The 22,311-nt window shown below is 41.1% G+C and overlaps 1 protein-coding gene across 1 annotated transcript in view; it reads left to right on the top strand.

The window, feature by feature from the left end:
- Nucleotides 1-6,259: 6,259 nt before the first annotated feature.
- SI (sucrase-isomaltase) overlaps nucleotides 6,260-22,311 on the top strand; it is a gene marked incomplete at its 5' end in the record, with an annotated part of 44,700 nt that continues 28,648 nt past the window's right edge. The window contains 15 exons of the mRNA XM_083868440.1: nucleotides 6,260-6,380; nucleotides 7,560-7,633; nucleotides 12,001-12,121; nucleotides 12,781-12,890; nucleotides 13,557-13,708; nucleotides 15,141-15,312; nucleotides 16,626-16,725; nucleotides 17,359-17,471; nucleotides 18,471-18,596; nucleotides 19,069-19,200; nucleotides 19,429-19,545; nucleotides 20,136-20,249; nucleotides 20,471-20,555; nucleotides 21,148-21,265; nucleotides 21,645-21,816. Of these exons, the coding sequence (XP_083724566.1) occupies nucleotides 6,260-6,380; nucleotides 7,560-7,633; nucleotides 12,001-12,121; nucleotides 12,781-12,890; nucleotides 13,557-13,708; nucleotides 15,141-15,312; nucleotides 16,626-16,725; nucleotides 17,359-17,471; nucleotides 18,471-18,596; nucleotides 19,069-19,200; nucleotides 19,429-19,545; nucleotides 20,136-20,249; nucleotides 20,471-20,555; nucleotides 21,148-21,265; nucleotides 21,645-21,816 (1,827 nt within the window). The remainder of the gene's footprint in view (nucleotides 6,381-7,559; nucleotides 7,634-12,000; nucleotides 12,122-12,780; nucleotides 12,891-13,556; nucleotides 13,709-15,140; nucleotides 15,313-16,625; nucleotides 16,726-17,358; nucleotides 17,472-18,470; nucleotides 18,597-19,068; nucleotides 19,201-19,428; nucleotides 19,546-20,135; nucleotides 20,250-20,470; nucleotides 20,556-21,147; nucleotides 21,266-21,644; nucleotides 21,817-22,311) is intronic.

Here is a 22,311-nt window from a genome sequence, read left to right as displayed (position 1 = left end):
GACACAATACATACTTATTTTAACTTCTTCAACTTTTCACCAATTGGGTTTCATAGGAAGCAATACCCATTTTTTCTTATTCAAAACTTTATTTAAATTTAACTTGAATATTAACCTTGATATCTCCCTGTGCAGAAAACCTCTCTGATGTTTCTAGGTCTGCCAGCAGGAGTGAAAATTCCTTTCTGCTGGTACATTCCAGGTAGGAAGGAACATGGGGAAAAGAAAAAAAAAAAATCACATAAAGCTGAAGAAGTTGAGAAAAGGAAGATTTGAGAGTAAAACCTGACAGCTGTTCCCAGAAAAAGGAGCCCAAAACCAGCACCCACAGAGGTCTGAAAAATCAACAAACTGTGAATCCAGATACTTGAGGAGGAAGGATAATTACCAAAGAATTAAACTTCTTTCTGTTTGATTGGGATTATTTCAGCTTTCCTGCGGTTGGTGTTTCCATCCAACTGCAAATGAAGAATTCCTTTCTCATTTTGCCCAAAGCAGAGCTGGGGAGATGCAGCTGAGGATCACTTTCAACTTGATGCATTGTCTGGAGCCCGCAATTAGTTGGAAACAAATATTAATTGCCCTTTACCCTTTCATTTACAGGCAGTGAACTCTATCCTGGAGTGAACATTGTCAGTTACAAAATGCCAGGTTCAGATCTCTTGCCTGTAGGATATTCCCATTTTGGAATATCCCTGATGTTCTCTTATTACAGCTTTAAAAAAATAAAAAATAAAAAAATAAAAAAGTAGATGATAGATTTTGATCAAGTAGTAATGCCAGGCACATTTTGATATTTCCCCATCTTTATGCACGAATAGCCAAAGGAAAAATATTCTCTTTTCTCGTGCAATCTTGTAATTTCTTTGTCAGTTGAGAAGGTAGATAATAAATATTGGCAATACATAAGACTTGGCTCTACTAAGAGCTCCCCTTTGCTATCTTGAGCAGCAGCAGTTATTAATTTTCAGACATAATCAAGTGATTTATATTCATGATTATGGTTCAAACCATCCTGACACTTGTTCCTTCTACATCAGACGCCTTCTCGCTTCGTGCTCTTTGTGTTCAGCAGTGATTAAAATGAGAATGAGAGGGTTTGGGGTTTTTTAGGAGTATTGTTATAACATTTCTCCTCTGATTTCAGGTCTCACCCACTGAGTCATCACCTGAGCAATGTGTTCTGCACTGACTTCCAGTAATTATTTTTTTGTGTGTGTTTTAGAGACTCCCAGCAAGTCATTTCCTCATTTGCAAAATGAGAACTGCAAAATTTATTCCTCTTTTCTGTACACCTCAGATCCACTGGAATTCTTACCTTTGTCATCATTATCATGACCACTGATCTCTAATTATCACTGGTCTCTAATTTGACCTAATAAAAATTCATAATAAAAACCAATGGCATTAAATTCTAATATTCATCACCTCTGCCAGACTTTGCTGGATCAAAAGTGGTGTTGGAATGAGGATTAAAATCCCTTGTTTAGACATAAAGAAACATATTTATCTAGAAAAATAGTTTCTATACAACGTCTATTTGCATTTCTTTGAGAAGAACTGCACACACTTCCAAAATGAACTCCAAATATGTCCTGCTTTTCCACTGCAGTGAAGTGACTCAGTTGATATCGTTTCTCCGTCTGTTTGGTAAACAAAATCAAAATATTTTGGTTGTCAATTACTATAAAATGAAAACTGCTTTTGTCTCAGACGGAGCTCACAGCATCTGATCTTGAATTGCGATGTGCTTTGGGAAAATGACACAACATGGGATGAATCCAAATTCGTTCTCGCCAGAGTCTCTTTGGAGGAAAAATCTCTTTTCAGTGTTGGTGAGGCTTCACAGCTCCTTGTCTTGCTGAGTCTGGAGGAGCCTCCAGGCCTCCAAACACAGCTCAGCCTCTTTCCTTGCTGGGATGTGGCTGGAGATACCCTGGAGAGCTCCCAGTCTGGAGAGCTGGGATTGCAGGGGGACAGAGGAGGAATGTGGGGATTACAGGAGAGTGTTCCTGGGGCCCTGATATTTCTGGGTCTGAGAGATTTCAGCCTGCTGGCAGCTGCTAATTTTTTCCCAAGGAAAAGTTTCTCAAAAATTTCTCTTGGCAAACAACTCTCCCAAAACAATCTTTCTCCAGGTGGTGTTTTGCTGTTTCTCCAGTTTAACCAATGGGATCAGAGAGGTGTCGTTCCTATTCATCAACCATGTTCAGTCTGTATGGGAAGACCTTATAAAAGGTAGTAAGAATTTAGACAATAAAGGCTTCTTTCTATGCTCTTTGCCTTCTGAAATATTTGGAGTTTCTCCTCTTTCTTTGGTGTCCTACGACACTTTGTTCCTCCTGGATCTGTGCCAGACATCCTTCCGTAATAACAATTCCCTTCCTGCCTGGGCTGGTAAGGTGCCAACAGATTCTTACAGAAATTAAGGCCTGTAACTCTTCACTTCTATTAAATATTTGTCACCAAAACAGTGAAAAAACAAATCTTGTTAAACTGTAGACAGAGCATAAGCCATTTTCTATTTCCTAGTGAGGTCCTGTAGCTGAAACACCAATTTTTAGCCCAGCTGACTGAAGGAATGCCAGGGAGCTCAGTCTGCCCAGCTAATGAGCTTTGCAGGTTGTGTGTGATTTAATTAAAAATGGACTTGTTCAAAGGAAAGCGATAAATGTCTCCTCTTAAATTACTGCATTTTAAACAGTACCTCATTTCCTAGATTGCTTTCCTGTGCCATTCTCTCCAGCCTAGCCTGTACCCCTGGGTTTCTAACAATTCTTCTTCCCAGCTTTTCATCAGAAAGGAATCAGCTCTGAATTCCTGGAAACCAAAGCTTGATCCAGCAGAGACCACGCTGCCCCAGCTCCTCACTTAATGGAGTTCTCGTTGTTTTTATGACCTCTCAGTGTCCCTGGCTGAGGAGCCTCCCCCTTTTCTCCTCCCTGGAGTTTGATCCCACACCTTGCCCTGGCAGCCCTGATCTCCTCTGTGTGATGTGATGAGAGCACACTCAGCTGGGAAACCTGCTGGGAGAGCCTCCCTGGAGAGCTCTGTGTTCCCTGGTTCTGTGCTCTGGAGCGGCAGGGAAAGCGTTCCCTGGGTGATGGATAAACAGGGGTTTGTGGCACTTAAATAAATGGTTTTATTGATGGCGGGGAGGTTGGTAAATGGAACCCATCGGACACGCTGCGCTGGGCCCAGTGTTTTCCTGGAACAGGCAAGTGAAATAAATAAACTTTGGAAAACAAATATCCATCAGACAAACCCCTCAGGCTTCCCCCACCATTATCATCGTCATAACCCACACTAAACCATTTGGGTTTTTTAATGGACACTCATAAAGCAGAGTATTTAGCAATTTTTAGCAATGGTTCCAGACTTTCCTTCACATGGGTGTTATTCCCATGGAAATGAGGGGTGAGGTTTGCTTGGAAACTCTGCCTGAGTCAATCGAAATAAATAAACTTTGAAAACAAATATCCATCAGACAAACCCCTCAGGCTTCTCCAGCCATTGCCATCTTCATAACCCACACTAAACCATTTGAGTTTTTTAATAGAAACTCATAAAGCAGAGTATTTAGCAAATTTTAGGAATAGTTCCAAAGTTTTCTTGGACGTGGATGTTGTTCCCATGGAAAAGAGGGGTGAGGTTTGTTTGGAAACTCTGCCTGTTGTTCCCCTGAGTCCCTGAGAGTGGTGGCATCGATATGGAGATGGATGGATGGACAGGGATGGATGGATGGAGGGATGGATGGATAGGGGTGGATGGATGGATGGACAGGGATGAAGGGATGGAGAGATGGATGGATGGATGGATGGATGGATGGATGGATGGATGGAAGGAAGGAAGGAAGGAAGGAAGGAAGGAAGGAAGGAAGCTCCAGTGCTATGTATGTGCCATTGATTTATTTTTTTCCTTTTACTCCTGACTGAGGAAAAGGGGCCCATCTCCTGTGTGACTCATCAGGAAATATTCCAGATTTCTCATTCCTGGGGCTCCACAGGCAGAGCCGAGGGATGGAGGAATTGGAGTAAATTCATGAGCAGTACAAAAAACACAAATGGCTCTTCTCAGCCATTTCTTTATTATTGAAAAATAATAAAATTTAATTAATTTTTCTTTATTATTGAAAAAAATCACTTGTAAATGCTTCAATAATACAAATGGAAAGCTTTCCTTTGGAAAATACAATTTTAGTGTTAGAATCTCACCTATCATTTGTGAGAAAAAGACAAAAACCACTTAGGTGTGAAGGATCCAAATTAAGGTTATGATTGAAGCCTCTTTGCTATAAAATTTTAACATTTCTGTGTTAATCTTTCATCTGTTTCATCTGCTTTTGACATTTATTAGCAGTACCCCCTAAAATCTGTTTATATTGATTTAAGGTTCATATTTTATACTTCATTCCAATAAAAAATTTAATGGCCATAGATTTGATTCTGCCCTGCAATGCGTTCAGCAGCTCTTTCCCTCATTTGGGAATGTTTAACGACTTCTTGTGGTGATTAAGCAGAAGTAACACACGAGGAACGTGAGGGGTTCCATAAAGGTTAAAGTAGCAAAGATATGGAAAAAGAACAGATTAAAAAAAAACACCCAGTCATGCCAACTGGATGAGCTGATTGGCATTTCCCAGCTGCTTTCCTCTCCCTTTGCAGTACCCAATGCTTCTCAATGCAGCAAAAAAAAAAAAAAAAAATTATTAATTAACGAGCAATCCCTGGACTGCAATAATCCCAAGTGTTTAGTCCAAAGAGTGTCTTTAATCTGCCTGTAACTCTGGCTGTGGCTGCCATTGGCCCAGGGCTCTGCAAACACAGCTGAGCACTGATAACAGCAGCTCATAAAGCCCCAGGTTTGATGCTGGACTTCACAGCCAGGAGCAGCTGATGCTCCTGAGGCGCCACTGAAACTTTAAGGTAAGACTTTTGTTTTATTGCTTTCCATGTTCTGGAGAGCTTTGCCTGGCTGGTGAATGCTCATGGCACAAGAGAACTTAGAATTGTAAGTTATGACTGTTTATTTCCAATGCTTTAGGGTTTGGAGGGAGACCAGGAGAAGAAAGAATTCAATGAGATAGGAGGCTTTAATGACAAGAACTTGAATAAAATCTTACTCTTCAGGAAAATGAGCATTAGGTTTTTTAAGTTTTAGGATTAAATCATCTGATGCAACTCAGCGAAAGGAGATTTTAGGTTGTGATGGGTTAAAAATGGCAGCAGGAGCACAATTTAGACTGTTATTTCACACACAAAATAGCTCATTTTAGAGTATTTTTCACGTCTGTGGGTCATCACTAAGACATGTAAAATTGTTCTGATGTGCCAATGCAATGTACAGGTGCTCCCACATTTCCTTAACTTAAAAGAACCAATTTTTTATATTTAATTCTGTTTTATGAGGTTAATTGCTCTTAACCACAAGCTAAATGCAATGGTAGCTGCCAGTGTGTATTGATCTGACTGCTGAGGTTAGTTTTAATTGGTTTTAATTAGTTTTAATCAGTTTGATTGCTGATGCACAGTTCAGTGTTGATGGTTCTGGTTTGTTCTTCGAGCCAGCACAGCCCCCTTGGCTCAGCACGCCTTTCTCACCAAAAATATAAAAAAAAAAAGGAATTTGGGAAAACCTCGTGTTTTCCACAGCTTTTTAAGGCACTGACTCTGCTGAGTTATTTTAAATATTTCAGTTGTGATTCCAGCAGCAACTCCAGTGCCATGAGCTCGTACACAATCTGTTCTGCCACTGTACAAATAATCAATTTACCCCTGTCTTGCCTTCCCCACCTGTCCTGGACACATCCTCAGAGTTTATTGCAGCTTTTCTCAGGTATATTTTTAACAAATCAAGCTCCTCCTTTTTAAATGAATAGACCTGTGTTTGTTCTAAAGGAGAGAAGAAAGTTCAGAAAAGGAAAAAAAAAGGGAAGATGATTTTATATTTTTTCTGTTTCAGGAATTTTCGTAATCTGTAGGAAACTGTGTGGTTAATCTCAGGAATAAATTTTTCTGTGTTAAGTGATTTGCAGGGAGAAAAATACATTCCCTCAGTGTAATAATTTGTAATCTGCATTGGGTGAATTATCATGAAGTGGAGATTGATTTCACATAGTCTTTAAGGAGAGTTTTATTTAAACCTTAGGATTAAAACTGGAATAATTTATAAAACGTTGCTAATTTAATAAATTTGAAATGTCATTTATAGCTGTTCCTTGCATTTTCCATTGACTGATGGAGTTTCTCTGGGTTTCTAGATGGGCAGGAAGTTCAGTGGGTTGGAGATTTCCCTGATTGTCCTCTTCTCTGTGGTGACCATCATCGCCTGTGTCCTCGTTGGGCTGCTGGCCACGGGAGAACCCGGAGTGAAATATCCAGGTGAGTTCTGCAGGAGCAAAACCCTGAGTGGGATCTGCTCAGGGCTTCTGTTCTTATCATTATCCAAAGGTGAATCACAGCCAGTCCTTCCTGTGGATGGTACAATCAAAGTCACCAGTTATCACTGCAATAAATGTCTTGAGTCAGATTTATTGTCATGGAAAGTCTTTTATCTCCCCATCTGCTGATTGGAGTTTCTTTAAGAACACAGAGATCAAATAACTTCAAAATTTTGAGTATTAAAAAAAAAAAAAAAACCGCTGAAAAAAATTTCCCTGATCACTTATGTGGGAGTGGCCAAAGTGTGGAACATTATTATAATCCTGAAATCCCACAGTGTTTCTTGCTAATGCACTGATAAATCAGGTAACACTTGTGTTCCAGGGATGTGATGCAGAGCACCTGCTTTCCTTCCACTCCCATTTTCTGTAATTCCATTCACACACAGGGACTGAAGCAAAAAAGCTTGGAGGTGAAAATGGCAGAAAAAATAAGAAAATCTTGCTTATGCAAGGCAAACACCTCGGTGTTTTAGTAAAACTGCCCAGACTAATATCTGCTATTATTTTTTTTTTCCTGTTTCTGTCATGAGTAGGAGTTTTCTTGAGCAAAAAGCACAAGTGCAGATGATGCAAAGAGACAAATCTGTGTGTGTGTGTGTCCATCTCAGCCCAGGCACACCCTTGTCCTTGTTCCAGACATAAAAAGTTCCAAAATACTTAAAATGATCTTCAGTGTTCCCTTTAATCAGCTAAAACTGCCCACCTTAAATTCAGTCCCACAAACCTGAAATCTAAAGGAGCATTTTAATGGAGCTTTAAGGGGCTTCTCCCTGGTGCTCCAATTCCAGCTCCTGTGGAAAACTGGCTCAGGGGAAGGAGCACCCTGATACAGCCCAGTTTGAGAAAAATTCTTCCAATTTTTAGTTTTGCAAATATTTTCAATGAAATGGACCACATCAACCCACTGAAAAACGGACTAATGAAATAAAATTATCAAAATATGTTCAAAAATTTACGGTGAAACTTTCATATCCGAAATAATTGTGTGCCGTTTTCCAAAGGTAAAAATAAATCACTGGTGATGTGAATCTCTGCTATTTTTAGGGAAGCAGGTGCTGAGTTCAGAGGGAATAAATGGAAATCCTGGTACTAACCCATCCCTTTATTTCCCTGACAGATTTTTACCCACAATGTCAGAACACACCAGCAGCACAGAGGATTGACTGCATCCCCGATCAATTAGCAACAAAGGTCTGGTAACGTTCTGGGAAAAATATTAGAAAAAATAGATGTCATCCCATAAAACCTCCTGCTTGTTTAAAAAAATGTCATTTGTCTCTGCTAGATCAGATATTTTATTAACCTGTTGAGATCTGTGATTGTCCCAATCCTGCACAAGCATTTCAGCCCACTGAAAGAAGTTCTGATTTCTTTAGTTTGGGGAGAGGTGGCAAAAATATTGGGCAGACATCAAACAGTTAAAAGAGTCACTCTTGGTGTTTAACAGCTTTTTCTGAATGGTTTCATTGGGTGTGATGGTCAAAAACTGGTGTTTATAATAATTCAGAAAGTGGTGTTTATAATAATTCAGAAATGTTGGGCTTTACTGGGATGTGCCATTTTACAACATCCAAGGTGTGCTCAGAGCTTCCTTTCAGACCCAGTTTGGATCCCAGTGTCTTCCCCTCCTGGCTGGAGGTAGAAGAATATGGAAAAAATCTTTTGGCTTATGAATGTCAGAGTTAAAATTCCCAGTGAAAAGCAGCATCTCAGGCTGGGATGGTGGCAGGTTCCCTGCCCATGGAAGGAATTGGGATGAGAGGAGCTTCCAACCCAAACCCTTCCATGATTTTGTGGTGCCCTTTATTTTTCAGTGCTTTCACCTTGAGAGCCTTCCTGGAATAATTACTCTTGAAAGACAATTATTATTATAATTATTGTTTTTCATCTTTATTATGGATTTTCTTGTTTTCTGGTGGATACCTGTTATCTTTCTTTGATCTGGGGAAAGGCAGCTTAGGAGAAAAATAACCCCAGTGTGATGTGAGTTACTTCTGTCATTCACAGAGGTAGAAAAATTGTTAACCAGCTGTCTGAACCTCGGAGGAAATTCCCACCTAATTCCAGAGCTGGCTGCTGTTAAAGCCTCTCATGCCATGGGTTTTGTTCTGATTTGTAGCTCAATAAAGTCCTGCAGGGGATGGGTTAGGAAAGGTTCAAATCACAGCCTGTTCCTCCACTCTTCAGGTTCCTTCCCTGCCCCAGGAACAGGCAGAGCACTGCAGGAGAAGCCGTGCAGATCATTTAAATCTGTAATTACTGCCTTTGCAACCAGCCACCTCATGTAAAGGGCTGCTCTCCTCAGGCAGGGAGGGAGGCAGTGGTGCTCTGGTTTGCAGCTGCAAGAATAGAATTGAAAACAATCAAATCACAGCTCCCAGCAGAAAAGTAGATGCAGATTGCAACACTGAGGGTGCCTTGCTCTGGAACTAGAGGTAAAAGAAATGATTCCTGGATATCAGCAGAGAGCAGGCAGCAGATTTGACAGGGTTAGAGATAAACATCACCTTTACTCCGTGAGGAAAGGCAGAGTCCAATCCCAGTGATTCCGTTCACTCCTGTGCACGTTTTCCCCTGGAAGTGGTTTGGTTGTGTCAGGCTACAGGAATGCAGCAACCTGGAAAAGTGCAGGTACCTGCATCACTCCTCTGCAGTGCTTTGTGTTAATGGTCCTCAGAATAAACAGCAGCTGGGGAAAAGTGATTTGGCCGAGCTGGTCTGGAAGGTTCAGTGTCTGCCTCGATTTCCACAGTCAATAAAAGTGTCCAGGATGGAGATAGAAAATGAGTAGGATTGCAGAATTGAGAAGTAAATAGAAGGAAGAAAAGGAAAGATGGGAAAAGAAAGGAAGAAGGAAAGAAAGAAAAGGGAAGAGAAGAGGAAGGAAGAAATGAAGAAAAGAGGAAAAAGAAAAGGAAGGAATGTAAAAGAGGAAGGAAGAAATAAAGAGAAAGGAAGAGAAGGAATGAAGAAATAAGAAAAAAAAGGAAGAGATTAATATAAAGAGAAGAGAAAGGAAGAGGAAAGGAAGAGAAGAGGGAGGAAGAAATAAAGAAAAGAGGAAGGAAGAAATGAAGAAAAAGGAAGAGGAAAAAAGGAAGAAATGAGAAAAAAGAAGAAGAAAGAAATAGACATTTTTAATCTCATCAGGTGGTTGGTGAAGGTAGAGAGGCTGGAAGAAGTAAGATATTTAGGAACTATTCACTGCTGTGTAAAATTGCCAGGAGGTCTGATCAGACAAGCAGAGCACACGAGTAAAACACAAATTCCACTGAGCAGAGCTCGTGTAGACCAGGCTGCACGCTCAGGGAAGGGGGAACTGTTGGTTTGGGCTTGGTTTCTGTGCTGTCCTACCCAAAACCACCCTGCTGGCAGAGGCCTGTGTGGATGCACAGAGCAGCACATTTCAGTTCAGCACGTGGCCACGCTCTTCTTCGAGTCCTTGGTGCTCAGTCTGTGCTCTACCCCAGCACAAAGAGCTTCCTGGTATCCAGGGTTATTCCTGATTGAGCTTTGGCTTTCCTGGATGCTGGTATCTATTGTGCTGCTTTTTACAGCTCCCATCTTTATTTATAGCAGATGATTGCTTTTACAGCGGGCTCCCCAGTGTCTCTGGTGAACTCTGCTCCTTTGGCTGTGCCAGGCATCGCCAATCCTCAACCCCCTGCCTTTCCTTCCTCCTGCAGAAAGCTCAGTAATGCCGCGATAAAAATCTGCCAGGATAAGATCCAGCTGGGAAAAAATATCACTGGACTGTGAAGGAACTGCTGGAAATAGTGAAGAAGTATTCAGGGGAAATAGAAAGTGGGGAAAAGGAAATGCTTAGGAAGATGGGAATGTGGATGCCTGAACTGCCAGGATTTAGGAAAACCAGTTCAGTTTGTTCTGCTTTTTATTATTCAGGAAGAATAGCTGGGGAAAAGGAAATGATGTTTAGGAAGATGGGAATGTGGATGCCTGAAGTGCCATGTTTTAGGAAAATCAGTTTATTCTGGTTTTTATGGGATGGTCGCTGGTCTGGGAAGGGATAAGGAGGTGGAAGTAGCAAATCTGTTCTTATATTTAGGATATTCCCCTGTATATGGAGGAAATGAAGTAAGGGAATAAAGCTGTGATCTCTGCAGTCTTGGAGGGCTTGGTGCCTCCTCTCCTTTACTCTGCAAAAGTTTATAGATGGGAAATGGGAAGTTCTCCTGGTGGGATCTGGGGAGGTGGGAGGTGACCCTGGGTTTTTCACATCCTTATAAAGGGTTTCAAAGAGGGGGGAAAAAGAGTCCCTACATCTCTCCTCCAACCCTTATTTTTGGCTTGTTACCTGATGGAAATGACAGCAAATGTTTTCTGATGGGATGAATCCATGGCAGAGAGAGAAAAAAAAATCTCTGTGTTGGACCTGGGATTTATTTTGGGTGGTTTTTTTGAGCAGTTTCTGTGCTCTGTAAAACCACTATCAAATAAATGCCCTGAGACCTCCCAAGCCAGTGGCTTTGTGAGCTCCCTCACTGATTGCTGGGCTGGAGCTGCTTTATCTTTTATCTGTCCAGACCCTCTGAAAACGATTTGACCTGCACTGACCATTTTGGCCTCTCCAACCCCAAAACAAGGACAGCAGCAATGAAGGGTTTGGGTCATGTCCACCTATTTCAAGCTGCAGAATATTTTAAATCTTTATTACAAACAGCAAAAGCATTTGAGCACAACCAGATGAAGGCAGAAAGAGCTTCTGATAGTGGAGAGGTGAAAGTGAGGTTTTGAAGGTGTCACCTTTTGGAATTGGACACCTGAGATCACTGATGGGTGCCCTTCACCCTCAGTGAGAGTTGTTTTGCCACTGTCCTTTGCCCTGAGTCATGAATGGGGATTTAAGGAACAAAAATGGGTGGAAACTTGGTGATTATTTGCCCCAATCTTATCTCCAAACATAGACCTTACACACTCAGCACGTGAACAAGTTAATTTCTAACAGCAAAGCAAAGGGATTTCAACTTTTTAATGAATGGGAGTGTAAAGGTTGATGTCACTGCGCTGAGACAGAGGCTTGAAACAATAGTTTGTTTTCTAAAAATAAAAATTATTTATCTCAATTTGGGGCTACACAGAAGCAGTCTGAATATTTCTGATACTATGAAAACTACATTAAAATGTAGCTATTGTACACAATATTCAATTATTCATATATAGATGTTTATTAGATGTTAATCCCATTATAAATTTCACACCCTCTCCAGTGTGTGACTTTTGGTCAGACTCTGCTGTATCTTCTGTCACAGCTCAAACATTTCAATAATTCTTCTAAAATGTATATTTTACCTGTGGATCTTGTGATCTTAAGAAAGAAATGCATGCCCAATAAGCAAGTTTACTCTGAATCCAGAATAAAAATCCTCTTTAATGCCTTCTGTGCCACTGAGTTCACTCAATGAGAGTTTTCCAAAAGAGGACTCGACCCGAGCGCAGAAGTTTTCTGGTATATGGGGTGAAATATTCTCTTTAACTGCTTTAGCACGGATTTATTTGGGTAACCCCAGCTGATTTGTGTCCCTCCTGTCCTTGCTCAGAGTGTCTGTTCCCTCCGTGGCTGCTGCTGGAGCCCCCAGAGCGACACCAACGTGCCCTGGTGCTACTTCTCCCCCAACCACGGCTACCAGGTGGATGGTTCCCAGAGATCCACCCAGACAGGTGAGCTCTGGGCTGGGCACCCCCATTCCCACCCCTGTGGGTTTCTTATCTTCCTTTTGTCTGTTAGAGACAGGATTAAATGCTCAGGAGATGCAGTTTGTGTTTGGACTCAGATGTTTATTAATTCTTATCTACAATACAGTCCCACAAGTTGTGAGTTGCAGCTAACAGGGTAGAAAATGGCTCTGTCTCTAACTCTCTTCCCAAGGTCTTTTAAGCACAAACTGTGCAATTATGAAATGACGCCTGGATTATTTCTACTTTTAACCCAATAACCAACCACCCATGGTCCGCAATGTGGATTTTTCTACCCAATTATAATACACCACCCAACCCACAAAAAAGGTGAAAGAAGAACTTAGCCTGCACCCTAAATCCTCTATCTTGTTTTAGAATATATATTACTATATTTTAAAACCTTAAAATTTATGTTTTCCACCCTGTGATATCACACACTTCTATTCAAACTCCACACCCACAATCCCAGTGCTGTCACTCAATTTTGGGAGCCTTTTCCACGGCCTCAGGTCAATGCAGTGTTTGTTGGGGGTCAGAGCCTGTGAGCACAGAAAGCCTGAAATTCTCAGTGCCCAGTTCTCAGTTCCAACACACCCCCCTGATGTCCCATCCCACACAACCCCTGCTGTTTGTCTCCCAAGGGTTTGAGGCCACGTTGAAGAGGCTGCCATCCCCTTCCCTCTTTGGGAATGACATCCAGACCGTGCTGCTCAGTGGAGAGTACCAGACAAAGAACCGCTTCCGCTTCAAGGTCAGTCTTTGTCCCCTTTTGCTTCAAGGTCCCTTTTCTCTGTGAGGTGTGGGGTCAGCGCCTGTGCAGGGAGTGTGGGGTTGATGCCTCTGGAGCCCTCTCATGGTTCCCACTAAAGTCCTGTTGTTGTCCTCCCTGCTGTTGCAATGTCTCAGGTTAACAGGCCCTTGGCACGGTGGGAATTCTGCATGAAAAATCACCGAGGCCTTTGAGAAGCTCAGCTTTTCTGTTATCTACCATCTGTCCTCATCACGGGAAGATTTGGGGGATAAATGTATTTACCTACTTTTTGTTGATGGCCTGGTCACGTCTCTCAATCATTTTGACAGATGATATTAGATTTTCCAGGGGTTTGTGTTTTCCATGGAGAGCTCCAGTCTGTGCCTTGGGTGTGGGGTATCAGTGACTTGTGGGATTGAGAAATTTCTGTGGGAGATTGTCCTGTGGTGGGTTCCTGATGAGCCAGGGAAACAGAGTCAAACATTGTGAAGAAAACAGCTGAAGATGAATAACTAAACTTGGAAGTGAATTACAATAAAGGCAGACTGGAGGAGACTGGGATGAGGGTGGAAATCCGAGTCAGAACTATGGGTGGTGCTGGGAAATGTCTGTATCGGGGATGAATTGGTAAAGGCTCAATGCTTGTGTTTGTGTGTTTGTGTGCAGATCACTGACCCCAGCTCACGGAGGTTCGAGGTCCCCCACCAGCATGTCCAGGCGTTCACAGGACCCACCGCCACCGGCCTCAACTACAGGGTGGAGCTGAAACAGAACCCCTTCGGCCTCGTGGTGTCCAGAGCCAGCAATGGCAAAGTGCTGTAAGTCCTGCTGGGCCTTCCTCAGATGTCCCTGAAAGCTGGTGATGCCCCCTGTGATGTGTCCTCTTGGGCATCAGCTCTACTTCTTCCCTTTCCCTGTCTGGTGGATGTCCCTCATGGACTCCTGGGATCACTTTGGGAACAAAAAGTCTGAGCCAGTTGTGATGTGTCCTCTTGGGCATAGGCCCCTCTTCTTCCCTTCTCCTGACTGGTGGATGTCTCTCAAGGACTCTTGGGATGACTTTGGGAACAAAAATTCTGAAATGGGAAGCTCTGTCTGAAAGGTTTCAGGTGTGACTCTCTGATCACGTTTCCCCGGGGCTGAGGAAATCTCAGTATGGGGAGTTTTTATCTGATGGTCTCTTTGCCAATGCTTAAAGCCATAAGGGAAAACTCCTGATTGCACCTTTTATCTTCTTTACTACACTCCTGCTGAGGCCCTTTAGAACCACCAAAATCAGCTGCCCTTTAGAACCCCAAAATCAGGTTGCCTTTTAGAACTTACCAAAATCAGACTGCCCTTTAGACCTGTGATATCCAAGGACAGCTGGTGTGTGAGATATTCAATGAACTTGAACACTGAATTCTCTCACCACATTTATGTCCTAAAAATAAACAAATCAAACCAAACCCACCAACCCACAGGTGTCCAAGGGCCCTCAGAGAGGGGAGTTCCAGGATGAAGGTGCTCATTAAATCAGCCAGGAATGATTACCTGTCACAGGGCTGGGCCATTTGGATTAGCAAGGCTTCCAGTTTAATTAATTAAGGCTTGTTCTTTTTTCCTCTTATTAGTATTGTTTTCTTGCTTGGAATCCTGTGTAATGATTGATTTGCAATTATGGAGGGCACAGAAGATGGACTTGGCAGTCAACAGTGCCTGACTGATTAAACAGGTCCAGGGATGAGACACCTGTGAGACCACATTGAAACAATTCAGAATATTGTCTGAATTTCCTTAGGCCTTTGTTTGACTTCATAAAAGTGTTTGCATTTGGGTCTCTAAAGAAAAAATGACAGTGATGTTGGGCTCTGAGTTTGAGGATTTCAGAGGAAGCTGTTGTTACTATGGGATAAGGGCAGCTCCTGAGAGAGAAATCCTGAGAGAGAAATTTTTTTGCACAAGATCACAGATTTTTCCCAACTCTTAAAAACAGAGACCTCCTTATAAAAGGACAATGTGTTGGGAGAGCTCATTACCAAAATCCTGATTATTCTGATAAAGTCTGCCACCTTCCACCATCATTTGTCCCACTTGAGGCCCCAAAATAGAATTCTGATTCCAACAACAGTTGGAAGAAAACCTGAACAATCTGTGCAGAGACCTGACTCTGCCATCCACCTCCAGCCAAAACGAGCAGGAACACTCCTTCCAAGAACTCTCGCTAAAATTCTTCCTATTTTCTCAAATTTTTTTGCACTTTCTCCCCAGGTTTGACACGAGCATAGGGCCCCTGCAGTACGCTGACCAGTTCCTGCAGCTCTCCATCAAACTGCCCAGCAGCAACATCTACGGCGTGGGGGAGCACGTGCACAAGCAGTACAGGCACGATGTCAACTGGAAAACTTGGCCTATTTTTGCCAGGGATGTCGGCACCTCTGCAGTGAGTTTGGGGTTATTTCCCCTCCTTCTTTGCATTTCTGTGCACCAAACCTCTCGGGCAGTGAGGACATTTGTGTATCCACAGTTTTCCCTAAAGGTTTTCCAGGCGCTGCGTGTAGTTGTTGGTAAAAACTCCTTGGGTTTCTCTGATTTTTGTGCTGGTGTTCAGTGGAAAATGAGTGGATAAACCTTAATTAGATGAGTCTTCAGCTTCTACTGATAATCAGAATGAATAACTTATAAATCACAGTATGCCCTAATGCTTTGCTGCGTGCAGGGTTCGGTGGGTTCAGTTTGGATGGCTCAGGCTGCTTCAGCAACATCTTTGGAGCTCAAATGATGGAAAAATTCTCCTTAACAGCTGCCTCTTTCCAAGATAAAATATGTCTGTCAGCTGTAATTTGTTTCTAGAGTTTTCTGGCTGACCCTGCATGAAACAACTTCTGTGACACCTATTTTTTGATAACCGTAAGATTATTTTCCCCATTACCTCAGCCTCATAAAGCAACTCCCTGCTCTTAGAGAGAACTTTTGTTCCACTGCAATAGGAGATATATGGACTGAAACCTGTGATGGCTGTGTGTAGTTAATTAATAATCTGGAATTTGTACCCATTGCTTGAGATCCCTCACTCTTTCCTCTGGTTTGCAGATAGTTCTTAACTGAATGACTCCACTGAGTGTAAACTCATTCAGATAATAAAACACTGAACAGCACCAAGTTAGGCTGATTTCAAATTGCTCAGGTTCTGTTTCTTGTTCATTTGAACTGAATTTGCTTTTTCAGGGGAAATAGCACAACCACTGCAACGATTGTTAGCATTTCTGAGGGGTTATGTTGCTAATAATAACAACAGGAATAAAAAAGAATTGGAAAGGAAATGAAAAAGCAGCAAGGCACTCTCCTTTTTCCACAGATTAAACATCAAATTTATTGCCTTGTAGGATGAATAGAAATACAGATTAGATGTAAAACCTAATCTGTGGTGAAAGGGGATAGAAGCACCTCTCAAGTTCTCCTTGATAAGCACATTTATTCCCCAGAAATAGAGCTGCAATATCTGCCAGCTTTCCTGGAGTTCCATCAGATCTGTTATCTATTTATTGGGTAAATTATTGTTTTAATGGAAAATAAAGGAGGAAAACACCAGCAAAAACAGAACATATAAAAGAGGGAAGTGTCAGGATTTAAATTTCTGCTGTTTGCTCCGTTTTGAGATGTTTCAAGTTCTACCTGTGATACATTTTGAAATATTCCAGAACAGATCCTGTTATTAGATGTTGATCAGCTTGCCTGTTCCCTTTATTATTTTAGTCAATGGATAATTTATATGGAGCCCACACTTTCTTCCTGTGTTTGGAAGACAGCACTGGAGCCTCCTTTGGTGTTTTCCTGATGAACAGCAATGCCATGGGTAAGAAACCTCTCTCTGAGAAGTGCAGCTGAATTTCTTTTGAAATGATCTTTTGGATTGCAATAAAAACTGAGCTGATCTAAGTGTCCCTTCTTAAAAACACCATCAATATGTGAGGGCAGTCATTAGCCTGTGTAATATTTCAATTAGCCTAATAATATTTTAAATACAAGCAGTGAGTTAACTGGAGGATTTTGATGGAAATCTGAGGGTCAGGAATTTATCCAAAGGCTGTACTGGAGCAAGAGACTGAATTTGTAGTGAACAACACTTGGAAGGAAATGTCCTTTAGTCCCTTCAAACAAATATATTTATATTTTTATTTTTATTTATGTTCACTGAGCTCCAGCTTTTTTTGACTGGAAAGTTGTGCTAAAAATTCAGAGATAAAAGGTTGAACCATTGGATTTCTTCTGATTCTCTTCCCTGTAGGATGTAAAGGAATGAAAATATGGACACATAAAGAGTTGTCTGATTTCCCCTCCTTTGCAAGTTCAATGACTGGTTTAGGGTTCTTTAGGCATTTTGTGTTTTTTACTTCAGTAAATTCTCTAATCATCCATCAGAAAATGGCAAAGTTATTTTAGAGTTTCCTGTCCTTCAGAACTGTTTTTGTGCGCTCTTGTCTGGCAGAGTTTGTGGTGCAGCCTGCTCCAGCAGTGACCTACAGAACCATTGGAGGCATCCTGGATTTCTACATCTTCCTGGGGGACACTCCAGAGCAAGTAGTCCAGGAGTACCTGCAGGTACCTTCACCTACAGGGATTATGCACTGAACAGATTTTTTTCCAAAGTTCTTGGGATTTATTTTATAATAATCTTTTTCTCTGGTTGCTGGAGAGGAGACCAAGAGCTCCAAAATTCATTAATCTGTAATTGACACTGTGGTCAATAGGGCTGGAGATGATCTCTAGAATAATTTATGTTTCCTTGCTCATGAGGACAAATTCCTTTTCATATGGCAATAGTATGGGATAGAGAGTTTGTGTACAGGATGTCTGGATTTTATGATCACAAGATATCTTTTGCACTTTTTGAGTGTCTTTTGCACTTCTTGAGATCTGCATTGGTTCCAGTGACACCTTAAAGGATGGGCATTGTCCCAAAATAGCAATATTTATTAAAATAAATTAATAATAGGGGAAACATATTACTGTATTTAGGAGTGGGCTGCTGATTTACTGTGTGCTATTGGTGCAGATTTGAGAAATGTGGTGATCCCTTATCGGGGCTACCTAAAACCAGAGGCCAGACAAAATTAGGAGAATAAAAAGCAGTTCTATTTATTGAACTCCAGGTATTTATTGCCTCCAGGTACATTTAGGGCAGACAAAGCCCCCCAGGGCTACACCCAAACTGGACCTGGGTCAGGGATTTGCACACTTTGATCACTTTGGGCCATTGGCACATTGGGGGTTCATCTCCCAATTCCAGCTCCAGCTAATGAAGTCATTTACCCCAAGTTTTCCCCCCCAACTCACTTTTGTTCCCATCTCTGGGGCCTGAGGCAGTGAGGTGTCCTTGATCCCCAGGCCTGGAGAGGAATTGTTGTGTCTGCCCAAACTGGGGCAGCAGCAGCTGGCACTGTGTGTGGAGTTTAGAGTCACACACTGAAGAGCTGCAGGAGTACAAATGGATGGGAAATATGAAAGTTTAATCCTAAGGCATCAGTGGATGCAGGGAAAGGGGATGAGGTGACACAGGGTTGTCCAACACCGTGTGGGGTTTTTGTTTTCCCCTCACAGCTGGTGGGATTGCCAACACTGCCCTCCTACTGGAACCTGGGATTCCAGCTCAGCCGCTACGGTTACGCCTCCCTGGACGAGGTGAAGGAAATCGTGGAGAGGAACAGGGCCACTGGAATTCCCTACGTGAGTGTGGGGTCTGGGGAGGACACCGAGATCCTACAACGGCCTCGTTTTCCATGAGTTTGGATTAAGAAACCTGTGCTGCCAAAGGTTTTTTTGTGCATTTTGGTGTTAGGTCCATTATCAGAAGGTTGGATTGGAGAGTGGGTTAACTGCAGTTAGATTTTATTCAAACATTTTGTTGTAATGATTTTTCTTTTTTTCTTTCCAACTCTGTCCATTTTTCTTCTCTTGAAACATTATTTTTAATGTCCTAAGGACAGTTATGGAGCCATATATTACTATTAATTGACAGTCAAAGGCAAAACACAATTAAGTTTTAAAATGAAATGATAGGGGACATGAACCTGATGTCTTCAACAGAATAAAAATACCCTAATATTAAGCTAATATTTGGGAAGAAAATGGATAATAAAAATCTTTACCTACCACTTTTTATGGAAAAGCTGAACTTCCTTTTTTTTTTTTTTTTTAGGATGCTCAAGTCATTGATATTGAATATATGGAGAATAGGAAAGATTTTACTTACGACAAGGTGAAATTTCGGGATCTCCCTCAATTTGCATCTTATTTGCATAGCCGTGAACAAAAATATATCATCATATTGGTAAGCATTTAATTACTCCTTTTTTTCCCTTTGTGAACACTTCCATTACGGTTCTTTATGATTATTCTTTACTCATTCTATATAATTATTTCATTTACAGCACTTCCATTGCAGTTATTTTTTTATTGTTCTTTACTAATTTTATGTAATTATTGCGTTTACAGCCTGTAATGATGGATGGAATATCCTGATTTCTTCTTTTCTCTATTTTTTTTCTGACTTCTTTAGGATCCTGCTATTAGCACCCAGAAAATGGCTGATGGAAGTAACTATGGAAGCTACGACAGGGGAACGATAAGAAACGTCTGGGTTGCTGAGGCAGATGGAAGCACACTGATTGGAGAGGTAATTGTGGTTTCACACTTTTGAATTGGAATTTTTTTCACTGTTATAGTTTCATTTAGCTCAGGGGAGTTGTCTACCAGTGAGAGCAAAGTTCATAAGGTCTCTTGTTGGCAATAATTCTCGATTTTTTTCAATTTTTTTACATTAAGAAGGTATTTTTCATGAGGAATATCTCAAAAGGAATATCTTTTTGAATTTTAATTTTTTTAAAGAAAAGTAGAACCAAAATAGCAATTAAAATCACACACGTTCACATTAACCCTAATTTTTTTTTTACATTAAACAGTAGTTTGAAGGCTCAAGGGACATTCTGCCAGCCAGGTCCTATTTATTTCCAGTAGCAACTGAAGAGCCAGATCCCACATTATCCTTTTAATTTATAATTTTAACTTCTATTGAGAATTTTCTCAGCAGTGTGTTGTTCCTTGAGGGCCTCACAAAAAAAAAGCAATTGAAAAATTCAAAGTTAAGAAATTCATACTCTTTGTGTTCTTCAAGCTCCCATCCAACCTGAGCAGGTCTGTGATCCTTATGAACCTTCTTTAATCTCATTCAAAGTTTAATTCATTATTTTCCTTTGACTATTCCAGGTGTGGCCAGGGGAAACTGTGTTCCCAGACTTCACCAACCCCGACTGCGCAAACTGGTGGGTGAACGAGACCAAAATATTCTACGACATGGTGCCCTATGATGGACTGTGGATTGTGAGTAATTCAGGATTTTTTTTTTTAGTTTTTAAAATATAGGTGATAGCAGATGTTTGTTACATTGATTTTTTATTAGATTGAGAGGTATTTTTGCCATCAAAAAGGAGATGTTGAAGAATATCTGATGATTCTTTAAAGGATGACAGAATAGAGTGGAAGACTTTTCAGGAAAGTGTACTTAAGGCAACTTTATTACATCCTGCATCTTTCTTTTCCAGGATATGAATGAAGTGTCCAACTTTGTTCAAGGCTCAAAAGCCGGCTGTGCACCAAATGAATATAACTACCCTCCTTACACTCCCAGTAAGTCCAGCTACTTTAATCCAAATAATAAAATATCAAATAAAATGTTAATTGCCTTCAAAGATACAACATGATTTTAGTGTAGTTCTTATGGGTGGGGTTTGGACATTACTATTGACAGAAAACAATATTGATGTGCTTGTATTTGTTATACTTCAGGTGTGGTTTATAGAGCTGCCTCTTTTATCTTGCCAGATAATTACTGGATATTGCCAATGCCTTAATTACCTCTTGGTCCTCTTGCACTGTCAGTAGTTTTTCAGCTATTTGCAGAACTAAAATGGAGTTCATAGTTTGTATTAATAGTAGGTTTAAGTAACCTTTGCCAGTGTGTTGTCAGATGGTGGTTCAGGAGTTCAGAGCACAGTTCCCAGTCCCTTGGATGGGTGCAAAGCTCAAGAGTGGAAATATCACAAAGCAAAGATGAACCAACAGCCAAGACCAGCATTTTGGTTTTGGACTAATTAAACTGCCTGATTGAAAGAAAAAAAGAAATTAAAGGGGCTTGGATATCATAAATGTGCATTAAAGATGGGAAATATTAATAACAAAAATGTACCTTACCAGTGGTATTTGTATTCCTTTTTTCCAGGGATTCTCGACAAACTCATGTATTCCAAGACTCTTTGCCTGGATGCAGTGCAGAACTGGGGGAAGCAATATGATGTCCACAACCTTTATGGATATTCCATGGCCATAGCCAGTAGGAAGTAAGGAATTCATCCTAAAATCCTGCAGAAAGGTTTCAGAAAGAGTACATTTTGTGGTGCATTTTCCCCAGCACCACGAGACTTGACTGCTAAAGGAATGAGATTCCTGGGAAATGCTGCGTTACCTTTGAGCCAATTTAGCCAAGGCAAAATCCACAGCCTGGAGTTGGTAGGAAAAGCCACAAATTGTTTGTCAGAGCTGTGTAAAGAGATAATTTCAAATTAATATCTTGAACTCTGCTAAAACACACCTTCAAAGTGATGAACACATCCTTGGGATGGATAACCAATGCAAAACAGTATAAATCAGCTTTTTTTAGAGTTACCAATGTCTGAATTGTCTTTTCCTCTGTGTAACCCCAGTCTCATTCCTTCCCAGAGCCATCGAGACGGTGTTTCCAGGAAAGAGAAGCTTCCTCATCTCGAGGTCCACTTTTGCAGGCTCAGGAAAGTACACAGGACACTGGCTGGGAGACAATTCTGCCACCTGGGACCAAATGAGATGGTCCATCCCTGGAACGCTGGAGTTCAACCTCTTTGGAATGCCTTATGTAGGACATCAGTTTGTGCCATCCTTTCAAAACAGAGAACAGATTATCTAATCAAGCAATCTCTAAATAGCCACTGACACCTCAAAATTAACCCTTTTTAGGAATCTCCTTTGAGCATTTATTTTCAATTATTGATTTTTTTGATTTAGGCCGTTAATTTTGATTTTTTTGTGGCTGTGGTGACATAAAAGTGGGTAACAAACTTATTATCTTATATATTCCAATCTACCTCTTATTTCAGTAATTTTTAAACACTAGTGAGAGATGGGAAACAATTCCTGGTTTTCTTAAAATTTAAAATTAGAGACATCCACTTAGAAGGGAAATAGCCAAAATCCTTTTTTTGATTTAAATTTGAATGGCTTTGAAGCTTTTTTCCCATTCTGTGCATGTGATCACCAAAGAGGAAGGTAAAATTTGGAAGAAGCAGAACGATGGGCAGTGTTAGTGAGCGGTCAGTTTAATTTTTTGGACAGCATAGCTGGATTTGGGAAA

This window comes from Zosterops lateralis (genome assembly GCF_965231275.1).
Source record: "Zosterops lateralis genome assembly, chromosome: 10".
Classification (NCBI taxonomy): Eukaryota; Metazoa; Chordata; class Aves; order Passeriformes; family Zosteropidae; genus Zosterops; species Zosterops lateralis.
The sequence above is the reverse complement of the archived record's forward strand: the minus strand, read 5'-3'. Positions and strand labels throughout refer to the sequence as shown.